Source organism: Triticum aestivum, chromosome 5B (assembly GCF_018294505.1).
Source record: "Triticum aestivum cultivar Chinese Spring chromosome 5B, IWGSC CS RefSeq v2.1, whole genome shotgun sequence".
In the NCBI taxonomy this organism is placed as follows: Eukaryota; Viridiplantae; Streptophyta; class Magnoliopsida; order Poales; family Poaceae; genus Triticum; species Triticum aestivum.
This window is the reverse complement of record NC_057807.1, coordinates 499,788,101-499,810,215: the sequence shown is the minus strand read 5'-3', so window position 1 is coordinate 499,810,215 and position 22,115 is coordinate 499,788,101. Positions and strand designations below refer to the sequence as shown.

Here is a 22,115-nt window from a genome sequence, read left to right as displayed (position 1 = left end):
GAATTCTAATTACTTATTTATTTTTCTTTTATGATAATTCTTTTTGCTTTTAATGTTTTGAACAGAATTCTAATTACTTATTTATTTTCTTTTATGATAATCCTTTTTGCTATTAAAGTTTGTAACAAAATTCTATATAATTTTAGTTTCAATAATACTAGAGGTTTATAAAAGCTTTTTAATTGATTCCTTCGGTACCAGTTCTAAGGCTGTTATAAAGACATTTTATTTGGTACATGTTTTAAGGCTGGTGCCCCACGAGCACCTTTTAGTACCGATTCGTGCCATGAACCGGTAAAAGAGTTTTTTAGTTGATTCTTTCTGCGGCTGTTTTTTAGTCCCACCTCGCCAAGCGAGAGGCACTCGCAGCGGTTTATAAGCCCCGAGTGTAGAGACGATGCAGAAGAGGCTCAATGCTAACCTGCATGTTGCTTAGCTTTAAGCCTTGAGGAATATGGTAGACTGCATGGAGCTATGTGCAGTGCAGTGTACACTATTCCGAAAGGCTTGAAGCTAATTAACGAGCATTGCGCCACTTTTTTATTTTTAAAGACTTATTACAACTCAAAAATAAATATAGCAGAAAAGAAAAAAAACTATATAAAAAACTACTCAAAAATAAATAGAAAAAAAATAGTTGTCATTAACTTTACTAAAAAAATGAGCATAGATGCGCTTATAGAGAAAATTAGACCTAAATTCATAATAAATTTCTACTAACTTTAGAGAAATTCAATATGAATTCAGGTCAAATTCCCTGTATAAGGGCATCTATTTTCACTTTGAGAGGAGCTCAACAAGGCAGAGAGGGAGGGGCTTATAACGGGTGTGAGCGCCCTTCGGTTGGCGAGGTGGGACTAAACTCTGGCCGCAACGAGGACCAACCCTTTAGTCCCGGTTCGTGCCACCAACCGGGACTAATGGGTAGTCTTTGGTCCCGGTTCGTCCCACCAACCGGGGCCAATGATGGTGGGCCAGAAGCGAGGCCCATTGGTCCCAGTTCGTCCCATCAACCGGGACCAAAAGATCCAGACGAACCAGGACCAATGGCCCACGTGGCCCGGCCGGCCCCCGGGGCTCACGAACCGGGTCCAATGCCACCATTGGTCCCGGTTCTGGACTGAACCGGGACTAATGGGCTAACCCGGCCTGGACCATTGCCCCCTTTTCTACTAGTGTTGGTTGCAAAACGAAAATACAAAGGTAAACATGGTTGCATGTGCACCCATGTGAATAGTAAATTCACAAAAAATACAGGAAAATTCTAAAATTTTGGGGTACCAAACCTGATCGAACATTCTACTCATGTGTGAAGTTTCATGAAGTATTGACACATGTGCCATTCTTAGTGAAGAAAATACAATTGAAACCAAACTATTCATCAAACAGTGTTTTTTAATATAGCCTTGATTTGAAATTTTGCCCAGAATACAACGGATGACATTTTTCCGTGAAACTTCATACGCGAGTACATTGGTCGACTATGTATGTTAGACAAAATATTCAGATTTTTGGATTTTTTTCTAGTATTTTTTTGAAATTTCCTATTCATAATGAATGCGCGTGGAACCATGTTCATCAAATCCGCGTCCGCTGAAAAACACATATGTTACACAAGGAAATGTGCACTCGGTAATGCAAGAGAGAAAAACTGAACAGAAAGACACACAACACCTAGGGGACTTGAAATAGAGGGCCCAAACGTCAAGTGCGGCCTTGTTGGGAGCATGGGGCAAATCCCAGCCACACTCTGCTATGGATTACCAAATCGTGATGTTGTTTCAAAATAGAAAAACAAAATAGCTTCGTATTCCATATTCAATTTCCTGGCACTTGATGACAAATGGCGAATATTCCACGGGATATGCTTATCAGCCCTAGTTCGGTAGTTCCACATTGTTATGCTATCTTTTTTTTTAAAAAATGGCAAGATTCCTGCATTCATTGAGAAGAAAAGAGTTGCTCGATTAATTAAAGAAAACCGAGGAAAAACCAGATTTCCCAGCTAATTATGGAAAACCGAACAAAAATAATCATCACAACCAATGAGTGACACACATAAGGACAAGGTACCACACCAAAGGGGGTCTCATCGAGACAGCGCGCATGCGTCATTGTCGCCACTTCTCCCCTAGAGCCATCATCGCCATCCCTAAACTCTGAGCAAATGACTCCGACTTCGGAGTTGGCGATCGTCGACTCAATCGACACTCCAGAGACCGAGTTAAACCATATGAATATCCGCGCCAGGACTCAGCCACCTGTGACCAGATAGCGCAGTTCCGACTCAAGCGAAGAACTGCAGAGGAGAACTAGGCATGGCTGACGCTGTAGAAGATGACCGAACGAACCACCACCTGCTGCTCGTCATCGTACGCCACCAGGCCCCGCCACTGCAGCTTCGACTTCGCAACAACAAACCAACTGAGTCCGGAGAGAGTTTCAGCGAGACCAAAGTTCAACTCCCTAAATGACCTCTTCTCCACTAGCTAGGAAGCCTTTACAGTTGATGAATTTGCAATTCAGGGTCGGAATTATAATAAAGCTTCCTGCTTTTGTAAAGGGGAGTTCGAGTCTGACAAACATTTTGCTAGTGAATACCATTTTTCTAGAAACTTCTAGAGAATTGTCTCCTTCTAAATTTATATAAAAAAGGCTCCTTCTAATTAAATTTCTCAAGAACAAAAAATTGCATGCTTCTACTAAGCAATCAACACGAGCTTCCCTGCTCATAATTGATATCTTGATGATTCGTGGGAGGAGACGGAAAAACATACAACATGCAAAATTTGGTGAGCTGCTTCTCATCGTCCTTTCGAATATTAGACTTGAGCATACCAGTCATTGTTTTCAAAGAAAGACTCTGAAGGTGCTACATTTCGCTTATAGGACAAGACCTAGCACTACTGGTGGGAATTGAACTTATAGTTTTCCTTTTTTTATTTTAACATCCAAGAGTGACTTGTACATATACTATTTTTTCTATTTTTTATGTTTTAATGAAATTGCCAGGCCATGCTCCTTTAAATCATTTGGCATGGAAACATGAAAATTATGGCCAAAAGACAAAATTTATACTCGCAAACTGTAATGTATGTAATGAAGATAAATACTACTACATATATATAATCATTAACAAAAATAAGAAAATCATAATTCACAATACAACCATTGAGAAAATATAGATAAAGAGCATCACCGAGTTGGATGTTGCCTATTTTCCTATTGGTGGCAATATAGATATAGACAATATAGACCAGCACTATTGGTGGCAATGGAACTTCTTGTTTTTCTTTCTTTTGTTTTGACATCCAAGTGACTTGTACATATACTAGATTGTTTTCTACTTTTTCCATGTTTTAATGAAATTGCTAGGCCATGCGCCTTTAATGTAAATAAATCATTTCACATGATACATTAAAATTATGGCCAACAGACATAATACTTGCCAACTGTAATATATTTACTGAAGGTAAATACTATTATGTATAATTGTTAACAAAAATAAGAAAATCATAATTCACAATACAACCATTGAGACAATATAGGTAAAGAGAATCACCGAGTTGGATGTTGCCTATTTTACTAATTATTTAATGGCAACACACAACCAACTTTGCTGGATGTTTGGAGCAAGAGACTAGATGACCCTAAAAGTAAAATCTCACATAAATATAACACTGTCTGACTTATTGTGTTCCTCCTTTTCTACTTCTTCAACCAAATCGCCATCTCCTTTGTGAACTTCACCATTGCAAGTTTAGGTAGTAAGATTGATACCACGGTTGAGTCCTCACCGTCTTTATTCTTGCACTTGGTATGATAGCTAATTAACTTTGACGTGAAGTCACCAGCATGTGGTGTGCCAGCAGCAACTAGCTCGGCCTTCCCAAATTTCAATGCATTGCCTCCAACCCACTTTGTATCACTAACTTCATATGTTCTGTCCATACCGAAAGGTGAACGCTCTCGCCATAATGCCATCAAATCAACCATTGACTTCATGCAATCTTTTGTGGTGCCTAACTTGACTTTGTGTATCAGCTCAAGTACTTGTTCCAAGGGCTTTGTCACAAGCTCATTGACTGTGATTTCGACCATGGGAGAAAAATGTGCATTTCCATAGTAACCACGTGGGACAAGACTTTCACCATTAATACTTCTCCCACGTGTATTTAAAGTAAACATGATACACACTTTCTGACTAGATCCATAACCAAGTGCCAATGTGCGACACCGCCACATAACAGCCATAAGCAACTCAAAAGTTGTGGTGGATTTGGAAAGGTGTTCTGGGAGGTGGCTCCTTAAAATTGATATTTCTTTCGGTCCAAAAAATAAATATTGCACCTCCATGCTTTGCGGCGGAGTTGATAGCATCACGTCATCTCCCGTGCAGTCCAACCCCTGAATAAATGTTTTATATGCTGGGTAGACATGCGTGATGGAGGGTGGCATACGTGCTGTGAAGGTATCTCGTTTCCATACGGGCAAAGTGGTTGGGATGAGTTCACCGCATGCAAAATCGGATATGGATTTGATAAATTGGAGGATACCAAAACCATCAGCAATGCAATGGCACATGTGAAGCCCAATAACAAATCCTCCACACTTGAGTTGTGTCACCTGCAAAACACAACGCATAGGGTTAGCTCATGAATGGTGACATGCTTTGGCAGGAAAATAATTGTGGCCACTAAAGTCATCCATCTTCATATTTATGTACTCATTTTTATAATTAAAATGGTAACATAGGAGTATACATATGTGCTTTCATTTGTATTTTGATGCGAGTGTCAAGACAAATATAATTTGGACAAAGTTTTTTTACGCTAAGTCCTAGTGTTGATGAATAAATAATTTATTCATTTTACTTGACAACACCTTATAGTTGGAGTGAATATGATTGTAACTATATGCTGCTAGTACACAACAAGAAAATACAAAAACAAATACCTGGCAAAATTTGCCTATAGTTTTACCGTAATAATGCATCCAAAACCTCAAACTAATACTCCTCGCATACTGACGCCCGTAATAATTCTCATAAATAAACTAGAGAAAGAACACAAGTGAAAACGAAACAAATACAGTTAAGAAACACTAGCTACCTGCAGGAAAAGCAGAGGCTTGGCAACCACATCCCTGGTGTCACCGGCGTCTCCCAAGAACTCCTCGACGCACGGGTATGGCGGCACCAGCGGCTGGCCGAGGTCCTCCAGCCGCACGTCTACGGTGGCCTCCACAAACATCACCCCTTCCCCCGTGCAGTCCACCACCAGCTTGTTTTCGTCAGACAGCTTCCGTAGACGGCCAGCCATCGGGTAGTAGTACACCAGAGCCGCCGCCACGGCGGCCTTGATGCCCTTGGCCACCTTGCCCGGCTTGACGCTTTCGCCCGGCGGGCTGCGGAAGAAGCCGACGATGGACTCGTAGAAGCGCAGCGACCACTGGTCGTCGAGGTCGGAGAGGGCCTTGGTCTCGACGGGCGTCGGCCGCGCCGGGCGCACCAGCTCGGGCTCGCTCCGGCGTGCCGTGAACGTCACCATGGCGGCGGAACTGGTTTTGGCGAAGGTGCGTGTATGCGTGTGTTTGAGGGAGTGCTCCGCTGGGACGGTGGAACCGTGGAAGCTAGCTAAGAGATGACTGGTTGTAGTGTGGTTTGCCATGACATGCGTCTCGAGCACACATATATAGGCACCAGCTGATGAGTAGAGTACATGCATGGCGATGGCGATGGCGATGGTGACCGGTTCAAGCTAGGATGGCAAAGACATGATGCCAAAAGCAAACTCGGCGTACAACGTTGAAGCTGTCAAGTGTTTGTAGCTCTTTGAACAAGTGATGAAGTGAGCCCGCCCGCCGCTGGAGAACCAGTTTCAGTTCGTGCCGGCCGCGCATATTCTTACGCGACTTTGAGTCGTCCGTCGTCAGCTAGCAGCGCGCGGTAGGTAGGTAGCTGCTGCCCACAGCCACACACCATGCATGCATCGAAGCAGCATTTCGATTACCATGCATATACAGGAAAAAGTAGGGAATAGACTCTACTTTTAATATCATCTTTGTCCAGTTTATTTGATTCATTTGTATAAGAAATAGATTTTGCCTAGTTAATCTGATCCGAATACAACGGCCGGGACGAAAATCGTTGTCAGGACCCACTAGAAGCCACGCATATTGATTGATGCCGCCCAGAATGTCATCGTCGCCGCCTCTCGCACTCTCGCAGGCCGGTGGCTTCGACTTCTCCACGATATAGGTTACCTATGCAGAATTTTTTTTTTTGCGGGTTACCTATGCAGATAATCCCATGATATAGCCGCGCCAAACCTAGCATGTTAAACAGTCGTGGACAAGGGACTGGGACGACGTATGGTAAGTCAGGCTTCGATTTCGATGGAAGATCACAACTCATCACCGTCACTATTGTGATTGGAATCGCCTCGCTAGAGAACCACAAAGCCAAGTGATCATTTTGTCACCGGAGAGAACCACAAAGCCAAGTCCATAAAAGGGCAAAGTTTTTGCTTCCGTAGAGCATCTTCAATAGCAACCCTATAAAAAGGATCAGACACAAAATATTCTTTTGGTTGCTTCTTCATGACAGAGTCAGCTCCAGGAGTCTGCTCAAAAGGAAAATTTTCTTGCTTCCAAGTTATGAATGTGCCATCTGTCAAGACCATGTTGAAGAAACATCACTGCACCTGCTCTGGGATTGCCATTTTGCTCTCTCCTGCTGGGATGTTATTGCTCCTCACAGATGCAGAGGAGTTTCTGCTTTTGATAATATCATCTTTCTCAAGCAATGCTTCCCAGCACCGATTGCCATGGACATTGTGATTATGGGTTGTTGGAACATTTGGATGCAACGGAATGGGAAAATTTTCAATGCTGTCCCCCCCAGGAATTCATGCCTGGAAGCAGGGCTTATACCAAGATCTCTCTCTGGTCAAATATCGAACTAAAGAGAAGAACGTTGCCACTCTTGAGCAATGGATGAATTCCCTTCTTGCATAAGATCTCACAGATAACATTTAGACATGTTAGAAAAAACTGGAGTTGGCTAGATGCCTTGTATTTTTTCCCATTCTTTTTGTTTGTACATATTATTTTTATAAATGAAAATATACCGTAGAACTATTGTTCTACGGTTCCGGGGGTAAAAAAAATAGCAACCCTATAATAGAGCATCAAAACAATTAGTTTTAGGGCATTGAATTTTTTCTGTTCCAACCGCAGCCCTATAATAGGGCACAAAAACATCGAACTACACTAGATCACTGTAAACACTATCAAACATGCAAACCTTATAATATTTCTTTTTGTAGCTTGTCTTTTTTAAATCTTCTTAGGCCTTCTATAATCAGATATTTAAAAATGAATGTCATGGCCAAAATACTACACCCTTGTTCATAAATATAAAAAAATAATCAAATATTTTAAATATTTTAATATAAACTACGTACCAACTGAAACGAGTAGACAAACACACTAAAATGCGTCTATATACATCCAAATCAGAAAAAAATTATAATAAAATATAAAATATTTGTGAAGGGAAGAAGTCTGCATAGGATTCATCCAACGCTTAACTGTCAAAATATCTTTCCCCTCTCGCAAGGCGACTAGAGAAAACCTTTCTCCCCTCGATCTTCATGGCGAGTTCGTGGATTCGCCTCCCCTCCGCCTGCCGCTCCGGCGGCCGATGGGGTGGGGGGGGGGGGATTTCTGGTGCCTCGAATCCGGCTAGTAGATAGGTAGGATTTTACTTCTCACGAGCGGCGTTTGGACGGATGGCGCCGCTTCTTTTTTGAGTCAGTCTTCCGGGTTCCAATCCTCCTCAAGTTTGTCCATTGGGATAGATTAGAAGGAGCTTCGGCATAGATTCCTGCCAGCTCCTCGGGGCGGTGAGTTTAGGGTTTCCCATCGTGTGTATGCAACAACGATATTTTGTGCCAGGTTCTGCATATCTATTTAAGGATTCAACGGCGAGACTGCGGCTCCGGGGCACTAGTCCTTAGGGGCACGTGCACGAAGACTTCCGGTCGTCGTCGACAAGGTCAGGCCGGCTCCGGTATGGGAGCGTCGACGGCTCGTTCTGGCGGCGGCAATATGGTTTATGTTTGAGGTATTTTTTTACTTCCTGTGAATATTTATAATAGATTTGATCCTTTTCCCAAATAAATAAATAAATGAACACTTAACTTGGAGTCCTGCATTTTAAGCGAATTCATAGTGTTTTCCTCTCCCACCAATGGTATAGACTAGAGAACACTGTATTTTCATTGAGAAGAACCTAGACTATGTACCAAGTGTCTGTGTTTTTTGATAGGGGACATACCGGAAATCCGTAAAAACATTTATTTAGGGGGGAAATCCCCTAGGAACTTTCTTTTTATTGTTTTGTAAAATGGTCTAAACGATCCTTAGAATATAGTGATGCCTTTGTTTTCTTTATTCATATGTAATTTTTGCATCGGAGACGGGAAGATGGCCTATGGCGACGTGTAGAGAACTATTTTTTTTTATATAGGCAATCTAGAGTTTTTCTGTTTTTGAGAAAAATGTAAATTCCATTTTTTTGTAGGTGTTAAATGTAGAGTCTCTAGTGGGGATCCCAACTAAAAAAAAAGAAACTAGTGGGGAACCGGAGTCCCGGAGGGCCGGAGACAACCGCAAGCCCAAGAGCCTCGGGGCCCATGACGCGCAAGCGGTTACGTTTTCGCCGTCCATTTCGAGGCGGAAGCGCGCGCCTGCGGTTCCGCTGCCAGTTGCTGCAATTCATCCCCACCCCACCCCACTCGCCCTTCGCCGCCGCGACGGCAACCGCCGATGGCTCCTCCACGCCGCCCCCCTCCTTCCCGGCCCGCTAACCACGCCGTGTTCCTCCTCCTCGCCGCGGCCACCCTGGTCGGGCCCGCCGTCGGGGTGGAGATCCTCTCCAAGTCCCGCCTGGAGCGCTGCGCCCTGGACTCGGGGGCCGGCAGCGCCCTGGCCTGCGACCGCAAGCTCGTCCTCAACCTCGCCGTCCCCAGCGGCTCCGTAAGCCTATCCTCATCCTCCTCCTCCTCCTCTTCCCCCTCTCGAGCCGTGCGTTGTGTTTGTACTGACGGTGTGTGTGTTCGGGGGCTCGATTCAGAGCGGCGGCGAGTCGTCGCTGGTGGCGCAGGTGGTGGAGGTCGAGGAGAACGATGCGCAGGCGATGCAGACGGTGCGGGATCCCCCCGTCATCACCATTAACAAGTCCGCCGTCTACGCGCTCTACCCCATCAACTACATGAGGGTAAAGCCCCTCTGCCTGTGCCCCACCTGACCAACAGACCGGAGTCTGGTTTTTCTGATGAATAGCTAGTAGGATGCCACTTTCCACTTTAAGACTTAGAGCCAAACAGCCTCCAGCCATCATACAATGCTGGCTCCTGTGGTACTTCTACTATTTTGCTGTGTTGTGGTGGCCTGTGTTAATTGCTATCGTTCATTCCTTCATGAGGAATTTAGGTGTACTATACTCGAGCTGGAAATAGCATGCTATTTTCAGGCTCTTGGCAGTCCCTGTTGCTGTCCGTTCCCATCACTTTGTGGCCCTATTGTAGCGTAGCGTTGCTGAAATGCCGTGTTCTAGGTTTTGGAATGGGCACATCATAGGGATATTTCTCTATTTGTCATGGATAAACAGGGAGTCGACGAAGCGGATTTCCAAAATGTTTCAGAGCTATCAAAACATTGGAATGCCATTCACTATGATCTGATATCGCTAGAGTGGGACCGTTTATGCTTACGTGTTTTGCATCGCCTCATTTGTTATAGCAACCCCATTTGCATCTGAAAATGTTTTTAGCATTTTGTTGTATGATTGTTTTTATGTGCAGCTTGTTGCACTGTAAAGTTAGCCATATCACTGATATCAACTGTTACCTACCAGTAACACTATACTCCCTAACAAATCATGTGAATTTGGAGCTGATTTATTGTCTGTGCTCGTTTCTTCAGGATGTTGCTTATAAACCAGAGGAAATGTTTACTAGGACACATAAATGTGAGTCAGATGCTGGTGCTGATGTTGTTGGAGTTTGTGAAAGGTAAAAAAAAAACTTTGGGACTCGATCCAGTTGATAGGTTGTCATCATCATTCGTCAATATTTCTGGGAGGGATTCCAATTGGCAGGTCTTCATAATCACAGACCCACCATTTCAGTTTTAGACAGCAATAATCTGTGCTGTAGCACTTTTGGTGCGAGTTTATTACAATAGTATAACCGTTGCCGTATACATTTGTGTAGCATATACCATTTACTCTCATGGCCATTCATATCTTCAGACATTCCCTCGATTTCTGCATCCTTCTTTATACACATTTTCAATGTCGTATAAACTGATGATTTCTATTTCATGAATATGGCTAGGTTATGGGATCAGAACGGTCACGTAATTGAGCATACAGAGGTGAAACGCACTGGCCTTTGTCATCCTTATTTTATTATCTCAGTGTCTTGAGTAGTAGCAATATTGAACCAAACACTTTTTGACCAAATAAACCGCGGATCTGATTGCTTTGGGGCTTTTTTTTCCTCGCCTGCGCATAGCTTTAGTCTTATATGACTTTGCTAGGTGCTGGCGTGTTTTTGTGTTCGTGTGTTGGTGTTGGCTGTGTGCATCCTAGCTATGCAGAGGCCGGGTGTGTGCTCATAGTGTTTGTATCCTCTTGATGCTCCATTTTGAACCAATAAAATCCACCCTTTGTTGATTTTTTTTTGAGAAAAATAAAGGCACATATGAAGTTCTTTTCAACGTGCTTGTGCAATGAATGTATCTGCATGTCATATACTCGTTTAGTTTGTTATTGTATTTTACATGTAGCTATGATCTACAATCTCATGATTCTAATGTTTCCTCTCTTTTTCACGGTAAATCTAATGTTTTCTCTACACTTTGCATTGCACTAGCCGGTTTGCTGTCCATGTGGGCCTCATCGCCGTGTTGGTTCGTCTTGCGGATCAATTTGTGAGTTAACAATTTTTTTTTAGCATTCCTGCATTTTCAGTATAACATTGTGTCACACCTTTCACATGCATCTTCCTTGCAGTTGATAAAATGATTAAAGGCAAAGCTAATACGGCTCACTGTGTACGTTTTCCAGGTGATTGGTATGGGCATTAATTGTGAGATATCTTTGTAATATTTATAAATATTGTCTTAAGAACTCCACCTGTTGAGTTTGAATTGACACGATATCCTAATATCTTGTACTTCTTATTTCGGTCTGACACGGTCATAGTACTTTCTTTTCCTTTGCTAACATCATCAAGTAGGCAGTTCATATTTTGGGGATTAATGGTGATCTAGTTTATTTATTTGTTTTTAAGTAGAATCTTGGAGTATATGCTCATGCCAAACTTATAGGCTGTTCACACCATTCAATTTTTTTATCATTATTCAGGTCAAAATTTGAGTAAATCTGTGTATCACTGTATCTCCATTGCTTATAAACAGGTATCATGTTTTTGGAATTAAGAAAAGTTTTACTGGGTACAGCATCAGAGTACAAGTAAAGAAAGGCTCTTCTGTAACGGTAGGCACTAAAATTCTGCACTGTTACTTGTAAGGCTAGTATAGAATACAGACTCTTGAAGAAATTACCATGATTATGTACATGCTGACAATATGTTGGCACGAATAGGCACAAGCAAAATACAATCCTCCTGATGACGATATTATATTTTTCACATGCCTTTGCTAACTGGAGTTCTACCAAGTCTGGGAGCCTTGGCTTACTGCGCTTTTATTGTTCGATCTTGTACCCCTTTAAGGACTAATATTCTCAATATTCTATTTATTTATAAAATCAAAGTATCGTCCAAAGGACTACTTTTCTGTTCTTATATCTGGTTTGCTGTTTTCAACTTCGAGTATGCAAAGCACTTATGCAACAGCAGTACGCCTTTAAGAATTTGACATTACACTGCAGGAGGTTATTGTTAGTCCAGAGAATAAAACAGTTGTTTCTAAAGATAACTTTCTGAGGGTAAATCTCATTGGTGACTTTGCTGGTTACAATAGTATGCCAACATTTGAAGACTTCTATCTTGTGATTCCACGGAAGGTATTCAGCAAATTATGATACATGTATTTCTCTCACGCAACTTCATAATTTCCTTCTATATCTGAAATATTGAAGGGTGGTGGTGACGGTCACCCGCAAGTTCTTGGCGATGAGTTTTCCAGGTGGATGTTGTTGGAGAGAGTCCGGTTTACATTAGATGGACTTGAGTGCAACAAGATTGGTGTTGGGTATGAAGCTTACAGAAACCAGCCTAACCTCTGTGGATCACCATTTGGGAGCTGTTTGTACAATCAGCTTTGGAATTTCAAGGAGGTAAGGTTGTGCATTAGCAAGTGTTAAGTTTTCTTTTGCAAGGATAAGTGTCGAGCTTCTTGTTCGTGAAGCACAATCTGCTAATATTGTAACTGTTTAGTCTTGAGTTTTTATTTCATCATTTTTTTTTCAGTCTGACGACAATCGAATAAACAGAAACCAAGAGCCCCAGTATATTGTGCAGGGAAGATTTGATAGGATCAACCAACACCCGGTTATATTCCCACCATTTATTCTTGAGTCCTGTTTTTATGCTAGCATTGGATAAAGCATTTGATACATACCCATCACAGAATGCAGGAGCTCATTCATTCTCTATTGGAATCACAGAACCTCTGAATACTAATTTGCTGATAGAGCTGAGTGCTGATGATATAAACTATGTATACCAGAGGTACTGATAATAATTACGCAATTTTATTTTGCATTTCCCTTGCACTGATTTGTCAATTTCAGGAGTCCAGGGAAAATAATTGACATTAATGTCCCTACATTTGAAGCCTTAAGCCAAGTTGGTACTGCCAAGGTCACAATTAAGAACATTGGCAAACTGGAAGCTTCATATAGCTTGACAGTATGCATCGCCAAGGAAATTATAATTTTCTTTGCACGGAAGCAATACCTTTTGATATATTTGTAGACAATACTACCTTTTGATAGTTCATTAATTCCATTAATTTTCTTTTCTACTAAGATGATAGGTGCATGTACTGATTTCCTACCCATCATCCTTGTTGTCCTTGCATGAATAACCTTTCTATTACCTGAATACCCACATAGACGCACCCACATCGTTCGACTGAGATATATTTGACATATAAAACGATTAGTTTAATAATGTAATAGATGATTTACTTAGCCTCAACCACATTGTTCGACTGAGATATATTTGACATATAAAACGATTAGTTTAATAATGTAATAGATGATTTACTTAGCCTCCTCAGTTTTCCTGAACTCTGATGACTGCCTTACTCTTTTTACAGTTCGACTGCTTAAGTGGCATCAGTTATGTGGAGGTATATTTATTGCGGTCTCGGTATTTTCTCTTTTTATTTGATTGACGAGCTGCAACACTTCATTTCAGTTAATTATTCATCAGCACAGTTCCCTGCTTTGGTTATTTGCTCATTCAGTTTGTTCTCATGAAGCTACCCTGCAATTTAATTTGCAGGAGCAATTCTTCATCATCAAACCTGGCCAAGTGGTTATCCGCTCATTCTATTTGCGTTCCTCATCAGACCAAGCATCAAAATATCGCTGCTCGGGTGAGTTAGAAACCAGAGACAGCTCATCATTGTCCTTAAATCCAAAGTCCTGTTTTAGGGATTAACATGGGATTTGTTTGTGGTCGATTGCAGCTATTTTGAAAGCGTCAGATTTCAGTGAACTTGACAGAGCAGAGTGCCAATTCTCTACTACAGCCACAGTTCTTGACAATGGAACACAGGTTCTGAAATGTTTGTTCCCTTGTAGTGATCCTGTTAGGATTCATTAGCTTTTGTTTTCTGTTAAAACAAGCCCAGGGAGATAGTTAGAGTTGCCTACAATGTTTCATCCCGATCTTTGATGTCAGTGTGTCTCTTGCCTTGATAAACTTTTGATATCACAGATCTGTGTTTTCGCACGATCTGGATCCCCTTTTTACCATGACAAATAATTGTGTCGTGCTGTTCCCATCTCTGAGCTACATACATTGCTTACTGCCCTTGAAACCCATGTAGATCGGCCCACCGAAGCAGCATAAGAAGGGTGGCATCAGGGGTTTCATCGAAGCCATCGAAACCTTGTGGCGCAACACGTGGGACAGCGTGATCGATTTCTTCACCGGCAGATCATGCAGGTAATATATAATGTTATCTGTAATTCGAATTCAGCTGTGCCTATTACTCTTTCTGATAGTTTCCGTTTCAAAAAAACCCTTTCTGATCATTTTAGCTCATCTATCTGTTTCACTCCCTGTGGAACAGCACCAAGTGCTCGAGCTTCCTGGACCTGAGCTGCCACATCCAGTACATATGCATCGGCTGGCTCGTCATGTTCGGCCTGCTGCTCACCACGCTACCCGCAGGTCCGTAAGCATTTTGTTTCGTCAGGTGGCTATTTTTCTTCATGGTCACGGCGCCAATGCTCATTTTCTCCGTGTTTTTGGCGTTGCAGTCGCGGTGCTGCTGTGGCTGCTCCACCAGAAGGGCATGTTCGACCCGCTGTACGACTGCTGGGACGACGTGTTCGGGCTGCCAGAGGCCGCGCACCAGAAGCGCCGGGGAGGCCGAGGCCACCACGAGCACGCCCACACCCACCACCGTCACCACCACAGTAAGCACCCGCACGCGCACAAGAAGCACAGGAGCGGGGCGCCCAGCCAGCACCACCACCACGTTCTCCACAGGCACGCGGCGGCCGACGGCGGTGAGCGGCACCGGCATGCAGGGGCGCTCGGCGTGCAGCACAGGGACGCCGGGCACAAGCACCACCGCCACGGCAAGGCGCCGCAGAGGGAGAGGGATGATGGCCGCGGCACGGAGTACAAGGAGCAGCGTGGGCACCATGAGAGGCACGGCGGGGGCGAGGGCCGCCACCACTCCCGGGCGGCGTAGAAGACGGACGGTTGTGATCAATTGGCTCAGTGCCGGTCGATGTATATAAGATACTTCAAGGAAATTAGGAACTCGTCGCGACTTGTGTGATTCATGTTGTTCATTTCTGTTTGCCGTTACGTTGTACAGAGCAACTTGTGCTACTGCGTCTGTAGTTCTTTGACATGAGCATCCGTGACCATCGACCTCACATCAAATAAACAGACAGATGTACAACTTCCTGGATCAGATAAAATTTCACATCAGCACAATCACAACTCACACCTCACCCACAACAAGCATATACTATTACATAGTACTCCCTCTGTAAACAAATATAAGAGCATTTAGTGATCTAAACGCTCTTATATTCGTTTACGGAGGGAGTAGTAGTAAGTGTCTACTTGGCGGCGCCGGGATTGTTCATCCCGCTCACTAGCTCAGGGCCTTATTAATTCATAGCCGCGTCGATACACTGATGAAGAAGAGCACATGAATCACTTCTTGGGCGGTGGAGTGAGCGCCGCCTTGAGCTTCTGCACAGTGGGCAGGTCGGTCTTGAACGACTTGGCAAGCACGGCGTCATCGACGCCGGTGCCGAACACGGTGACGAGCACGGACACGGTGCCGGGAGCGGAGCTGCCGAAAGCGGAGAGCGCGACGGCGGGACTTCGCCCCGGGTTGGACTGGTAGTGCACCAGGCCCTTGGGGAACACGAACATGTCACCGGCGGCCAGGTCCTGCATGTAGAGCTTGCCGGCCGTGTCGACGAAGCCGACGGAGAGCGCGCCGTCAAGGACGAGCAGCAGCTCGGCGGCGCGGGGATGGGTGTGTGGTGGGTTCACGGATTCGGAGGGTAACTTGAGCATGGCGTAGGCCACGCTTTGCCCGTTGAGCGCAGGGAATTCCATCATGGTTGCCTTGGTCACCGTGAAGTTCTGCGTCCCGGGCATCGGCTTCGGCATGGTCATGTTCATGGCGGCGCTGAAGCCGGTGTAGGTGAAGAAGTCGCCGGTGATGTTCATTGGTGGCATGCCGATCATCGAAGTCGGCACGATGAAGTCGCTGAGGATGTCGGCGTCGCCGGCCACGGCGGCCAACGGCGCCGAGGCCAGTGCAATCACCACCAACACCAAGGAGTAGTAGGAGTTGATGGACGCCATTGGAAATGAATGTAGCTTCTTAATTTAGCCGTGCTAAGAGATTGATTGATGGAGGCTGTGGCTGTGAGCTGTGGTGAAGATGTTGAACTACTTGATGCGTTGTCAATTTATACAGAAGAGGAAAACTAGTGATGTGATGAAGAGTTTGAGAAACCAAGGACGAAGTATGAGTATTGCAGAACAACAAGCTGTGTCCAGCTAGCGCGAATTGACAGTTTGACACACGTCTGAGGAAGAATTAACTGGCCGATGTTATGCAACTCTTGGTGTATCCAATCATATGGATATACCTACAATATGCAGCCTAGGATTTATTTCTGTTCCCATTGTAATGAAAACTTGGATGTGTGGGTGTGTATCGATCACTCTCAACTTGATCAATCGGAGCTGCTGACTTGTTCACCAAAGAGCCTGCAAGTATGTAACACTGCATCAAATTGTCCATCTATCTATTTACTATATTATCATAAAATAAAAGATAGAAGAGCCGCCACACTTTTTAAGTCTAGCAACAAAAAAATGTGCATTGTATCTGTCTTGTCTGAACGCGGTCCATCTCCTCTCTTCCGCACAGTCGCCGCCTCCTACCTCCCCATCCTCCCTTGCCCTCGCCGCTGCTAGACCAGTGATTGGGCTAAGTCCCGACACTGGCGGCGGCGGGGATGTCTCTACTCTCCCTTCAACGGTGAGATGCGATCTACAGACGATGACTTGTGGCGATGATTTGAGGCACAGTATATGACTATGCAACAGTAGTGGTGGTGGTGTTTTTGGCCGGACCGGCGATCTCTGGTGGCGAGGCATCGACGGTTGCGATCTCACACTACTAGGGAAAACCTTATACACGGAGCATTATCAGTAGCGCTTGTCAAAAGGACGCGCGCTACTGCTAACTAGCAGCAGCGCAGGTAAAGAGGACGCGCTACAGGTAATACTTAGCAGTAGCACGCTCTCACTGGCCAGGCGCTACTGCTAAGTGGGCCACACGGCCATCCCGAGTCTAGCTTTAGTAGCAGCGCGGTTTGCATAAACGCGCTACAACTAAAATTTTAGCTGTAGCGCTTGTTTTGCTTCCCGTGCTACTGCTAAAACCACCTTATCCTATACCCCTGTCCCGCCCGTTTCCTCTCCCTCACCACACTCACTCTCACTCCAAGACACTCTCTGTTCTCCGTCCCCGTCACCCTCGCCGCCGCCCGCGCTCCCCCCCCCCCCCCCGCCGTCGCCGGCGCTGCACCACCCGGTCGTCACCGTCGTCCGTCGCCTCCTTCCCCCACTAGTAGAAAACGGAGCTTTAAAACCGGTTCGTAAGGGCCTTTAGAACCGGCACTAAAGAGTGGAGACTAAAGACCCCCTCTTTAATACCGGTTTGGCACGAACCGGCACTAAAGGCCCACCACGTGGCGTGAGCTCGCGCCCTGGTATGGGGGACCTTTAGTACTGGTTGGTGTTACCAACCGGTACTAAAGGTATTTTTTTTTGAAAATTTTGGAAAAAAAATATTTTTTTATTTTTCCTGAATTATTTGATGATTTAGTCTCTAATCACCTCTCTTAACTACTCAAGTGTGGATCACTCATTCCAAATCGCCTAACTTCCCGGCCGGTCACCCATCCCTCTCACTACTCCAGCCTGAGCACGCTTAACTTCCGGGTTCTATTCTCCGTCATTTCCAAGTCTGCACTTGTTGTTTTCCTAACAATAGTAAGATGTGAATCCTATTAACCCTCAGGAGTTTAGCTTGAGCATGAAGTCACACGTTTCACTGTTTGAGTTTGAAACTATTATTCTAAAAAATAATAATTATGTAGTAACACTAATATTTCTTGAATAAGTAGTTTGACCATAGTTTGACCAGATTTGACCAAAATTCAAAAAAACTGAGATACTTATTTAGTAACACTAATATTATTGCGTAATTATTTAGTAACACTCTATATTTCTTGAATCAGTTGTTTGACCGGTTTGACAAGATTTAACCAAAATTCAAAAAAAAACATAAATTAGAGCATATCTTTTTTTCCTTTTACAATTTTGTCATTTCAAAAATTGTCCTAAACCCTAAACCCGGGACTTAAAACGTCGAAAACTCTATGCTAAACAGTAAAAACTAAGGGTTTAAACCATAAAATCTAACCCTAAACTCTGAAATCTAAACCCTAGCACTAAACGCTAAAAACGTCTAAAACGCCCAAAAACTCTATTTTCCCTTTGGAATTTTGTGATTTTAAAAAATTGTCGAAACGGAAAACTACTTTCAGCGGATCAATCTTTTTGTTCTGCAAATTTTGATATATTATATGTATTTTTCTGAATTAGGATGATTTAGTTATGATTTTTTCAAGTTTGAAAATTGCCCTATAGTCCCGGTTTGTGTCTCCAACCGGGACTATAGGTTAGACCCCTTTAGTGTCGGTTCGTGGCACGAACCGGTACTAAAGGTTGGCCCTTTAGTACCGGTTTGTGCCACAAACAGAGACTAAAGGGGCTCGTGGGGCCCCGGCCTGACGCCAGCCTGCCACCACGAACCGGTACTAAAGGTTCAACACGAACCGGCACTAATGCATAGCCACTCGAACCGGTACTAATAATACCATTAGTACCGGGCCAAAATTGAACCGGGACTAATGTGTCTCACATAAGGTCCTTTTTCTACTAGTGCCCCCCTCCCCTCCCCCCTCCCTCCATCCCTTCTCTTTCTGTTCTTGTAGAATGTATGTAATTTGAATGCAAGTATACAAATTTAGTAATATAAATTTTAGGTCTTTTGAATAGAAATTTTAGTAATAGAAATTGTTTAGGTATACAAAATTTTCAATATAGAAATGTATCGGAATGCCATATGAGAAATTTAGTAACATAAATTTTTAGTAAGAAAATTTAGGTATGGAATTTTTTAGTAAGAAACATTAATTAGTTATGCTTCTTAACCAAATGAAATATTCGGGTTATAAGATATATTGAATTTTACTAAATGTAAGTCTTTTGAATCAGCATAATAATGTTTAGTTTATAGCTTATAGGGTTTATATTTTGTTTTTGCAGAAATCAAGGAGCCCCTGCATCATCCCCATCGTCGGTCCCGTCACCGACCCCCTTCGACCTTGAGGTCAGAGCAACCAAATCCCCATGTCGTTGATGTCGATGATGATGTAGCCAAATAGGATATGTGCTTACCCAAGTGGCCTATGTTTGCAGGGAACACCTCCGAGTGGCCTATGTTTTGTCGGAGTGTTGATTAATTTCCGTTCCGGCAAATTTCAGGCGCTCGATATGTCCTTTTTATCAAAGGTCATGCTGGATTTTTTCGTGAATTTTAGCATTGTGCTAGAATGTAGGAAATATTGAGTGCCTTGGATTTGCCGAAAAGACCATTAAACGACATTTTGGGTTGACTTTAAGTCTGTTGGGGCTCCATACATGACAGTCAAAAAACAGTGAGGGAGTGTCCACCATATATGAGAGAAGAAGAATGCCGGCTGTTGTCGTGGGGGGTTGATCTTCCTCTTCTTCTCGTGATAGACCTTTTGTTAATGAACGGAAAGGAAGAGAAGAACGACCATCACTGACGGTCGCAAAATGTCAGAGATGAAGAATCCCGACTGTTGTCGTGGGGATCGCTTCTCCTTCGTTCCCGTGTGCTAGATAATTTAGTGTAATGCACTCGGGGACGAAGGGAGGAGCGACCATAACCGACGGTCGAATATATCAGAGAGGGAGTGCCCATCATATACACCACATGATATGAGAGCTTTCAAGGAAGACTCGACACACCGAAAGTCAACCCGTGATGAATATTCAAAAGTTTAATCTTTGAATTATGAACACAGTAGATGTCTGATGAAGATAGGATCCTGGAGTGCCATTACTGCTATGATGACTGGGATTTGTGCGACAGGTTCCCTCACCTACAAAATGATACTCCCTCCGTCCCATAATGTAAGACGTTTTTTGACACTAGTGATGTGTCAAAAAACGTCTTACATTATGGGACGGAGGGAGTAGGTTTTTTCACCGTGAAGCTGGACGAGACTGATACGTCTTCAAAGTATCTATAATTTTTGATTTTTCCATGCTATCACATTATCTGTTTTGGATGTTTTATATGCATTATTATGCTATTTTATATTATTTTTGGGACTAACTTATTAACCTAGAGCCTAGTGCCAGTTTCTGTTTTTCCTTGTTTTTAAGTTCTACAGAAAAGGAATATCAAACAGAGTTCAAACGGAATAAAACTTTCGCGATGATTTTTCTTGGACCAGAAGACACCCACGAAACTTGGAGGCCAAGTCAGAAGAGTCCCGAGGACTCCACAAGCCTCCAGGGCGTGCCCTAGGGGGGCGCGCACCCCTGGCTTGTGGGCCTCTCGGGAGTCCACCAACCTCCCTCTCAGCTCTATAAATCCTCAAATATTCTAATATCAACAGAAGCGTCCACCAAAATACTTTTCTGCTGCCGTAACCTTTTGTTCCCATGAGATCCCATCTTGGGGCCTTTTCCGGCATCCTGTCGGAGGGGGATTCGATCACGGAGGGCATCTACATCAACTCTATTGCGCTTCCGATGAAGCGTAAGTAGTTTACCACAGACCTACAGGTCCATAGCTAGTAGCTAGATGGCTTCTTGTCTCTCTCTCTTTGATCTTCAATACAATGTTCTCCTCGATGTTCTTGGAGATCTATCCGATGTAATCTTCTTTTGCGGGGTGTTTGTCGAGATTCGATGCATTGTGGATTTATGATCAACTTATCTATGAATATTATTTGAATCTTCTCTGCATGATTTAATATCTTTGTATTTCTCTTCGGATTATCGGTTTGGTTTGTCCAACTAGATTGGTTTTTCTTGCAATGGGAGAGGTGCTTAGTTTTGGGTTCAATCTTGCGTGATCTCTGTCGGTGTCAAAACCGGCAGATCTCGGGTAGGGGGACCCAAGCTGTATGTCTGAGAACCAATGGTAACTATGGACAAAGGACATAGTGTTTTACCCAGGTTTGGGCCCTCTTAATGAAGGTAAAACCCTACTCCTGCTTGATTGTATTCGAATGGTATATGGGTTACAAGAGTTGATCTACCACGAGATCGAGTCGGCTAACCCTAGATTAGCTAGCCTAGCAATGTTGTGGTCCTACCTCCGATCTACCCTCCGGTTTATATAGACATTGGAGGGGCTTAGGGTTGTACAAAGTCGGTTTTACAGAAAGGAATAACATATCCGGACACCTATGCTTTCCATCCACGCATACGGGAGTCCCTACCAGACACGAGAGGTGACCTTCTATCTTGTATCTTGATGGCCCATCAGTCCGGCCCATATTAATAGACCGGACGCCCGAGGACCCCCTAGTCCAGGACTCCCACAGTAGCCCCTGAACCAATCTTCAATGATGATATATTCGGTGTTCAGATTGTCTTCAGCATTGCAAGGCAGGTTCCTTGAAGAATACACACCTGCTTCCTTCTGTAAAAGAATCATATTGCATAGTAAACACAACCCTTAGCCGTGAAGGTAGGGTCTATTCTACAACTGATTGTAGAATAATATTCTACAATAGGCAAGCCCCTATATAAGGTAGTTTTGAATCGACCCGACGAGGCAACACCTGCCCAGATCCCGGAAACAGATCCCTCGATCCCGCCGCCACCTCCCCACCCCCGATCCCTCCTCTCCCTCCTAGCAAACCATCCCACCCCCCGCCGCACGCACCTCTCCCTCCCAGGCGAACCATCCCACCCCCGCCGCAAGCACCTCCCTCCCCGGTGAGCCATCCCACCCTCGCCGCGCACCTCTCCCTCCCCGACAAGCCATCCCACCCCCACCGCGCACCTCCCCTCCCCTGGCGAGCCATCCAACCCCGCCGTACGCACCTCCCTCCCCGGTTAGCCACCTTCTTCCCCTGGTGAGGCTGCCCCTGGTTCCCCTCCGGCGGCGAGGACAGAGCAGCGAGCGGCGCGAGATCGACGAGATCTCGACCGGCGGCGATGCCCCAGTTAACC

The 22,115-nt window shown here is 44.2% G+C and overlaps 3 protein-coding genes across 5 annotated transcripts; 1 reads left to right on the top strand and 2 right to left on the bottom strand.

Moving 5' to 3' along the window:
* Positions 1–3,494: 3,494 nt before the first annotated feature.
* On the bottom strand, positions 3,495–5,643 carry LOC123116620 (acyl transferase 1). The gene is made up of 2 exons (XM_044537561.1): positions 5,105–5,643; positions 3,495–4,652 (listed from the first exon to the last, which is right to left on the bottom strand). Exons 1-2 carry the CDS (start codon positions 5,547–5,549, stop codon positions 3,709–3,711), a joined length of 1,389 nt encoding a protein of 462 aa, XP_044393496.1. The 5' UTR covers positions 5,550–5,643; the 3' UTR covers positions 3,495–3,708.
* Positions 5,644–8,722: 3,079 nt separating this feature from the next.
* LOC123112770 (protein HAPLESS 2) lies at positions 8,723–15,076 on the top strand. Of its 3 annotated transcripts, none has more exons than XM_044533858.1 (18): positions 8,723–9,042; positions 9,140–9,283; positions 9,991–10,079; positions 10,404–10,443; positions 10,944–11,001; positions 11,084–11,144; positions 11,491–11,569; positions 11,966–12,100; positions 12,176–12,373; positions 12,507–12,587; positions 12,667–12,767; positions 12,830–12,947; positions 13,360–13,392; positions 13,548–13,641; positions 13,735–13,823; positions 14,098–14,216; positions 14,344–14,444; positions 14,534–15,076. In XM_044533858.1, exons 1-18 carry the CDS (start codon positions 8,833–8,835, stop codon positions 14,971–14,973), a joined length of 2,190 nt encoding a protein of 729 aa, XP_044389793.1. In that variant the 5' UTR covers positions 8,723–8,832; the 3' UTR covers positions 14,974–15,076. The 3 variants fall into 3 exon arrangements, with proteins under 3 accessions (XP_044389793.1, XP_044389794.1, XP_044389795.1); XM_044533859.1 differs by having other exon boundaries at positions 8,771–9,042; positions 12,830–12,899; XM_044533860.1 differs by lacking the exon at positions 9,140–9,283 and having other exon boundaries at positions 8,771–9,042.
* A 161-nt stretch (positions 15,077–15,237) lies between these two features.
* LOC123112771 (germin-like protein 9-3) lies at positions 15,238–16,152 on the bottom strand. Its single transcript, XM_044533861.1, has one exon. It carries the CDS (start codon positions 16,113–16,115, stop codon positions 15,450–15,452), a length of 666 nt encoding a protein of 221 aa, XP_044389796.1. The 5' UTR covers positions 16,116–16,152; the 3' UTR covers positions 15,238–15,449.
* Between the last annotated feature and the right edge of the window lie 5,963 nt (positions 16,153–22,115).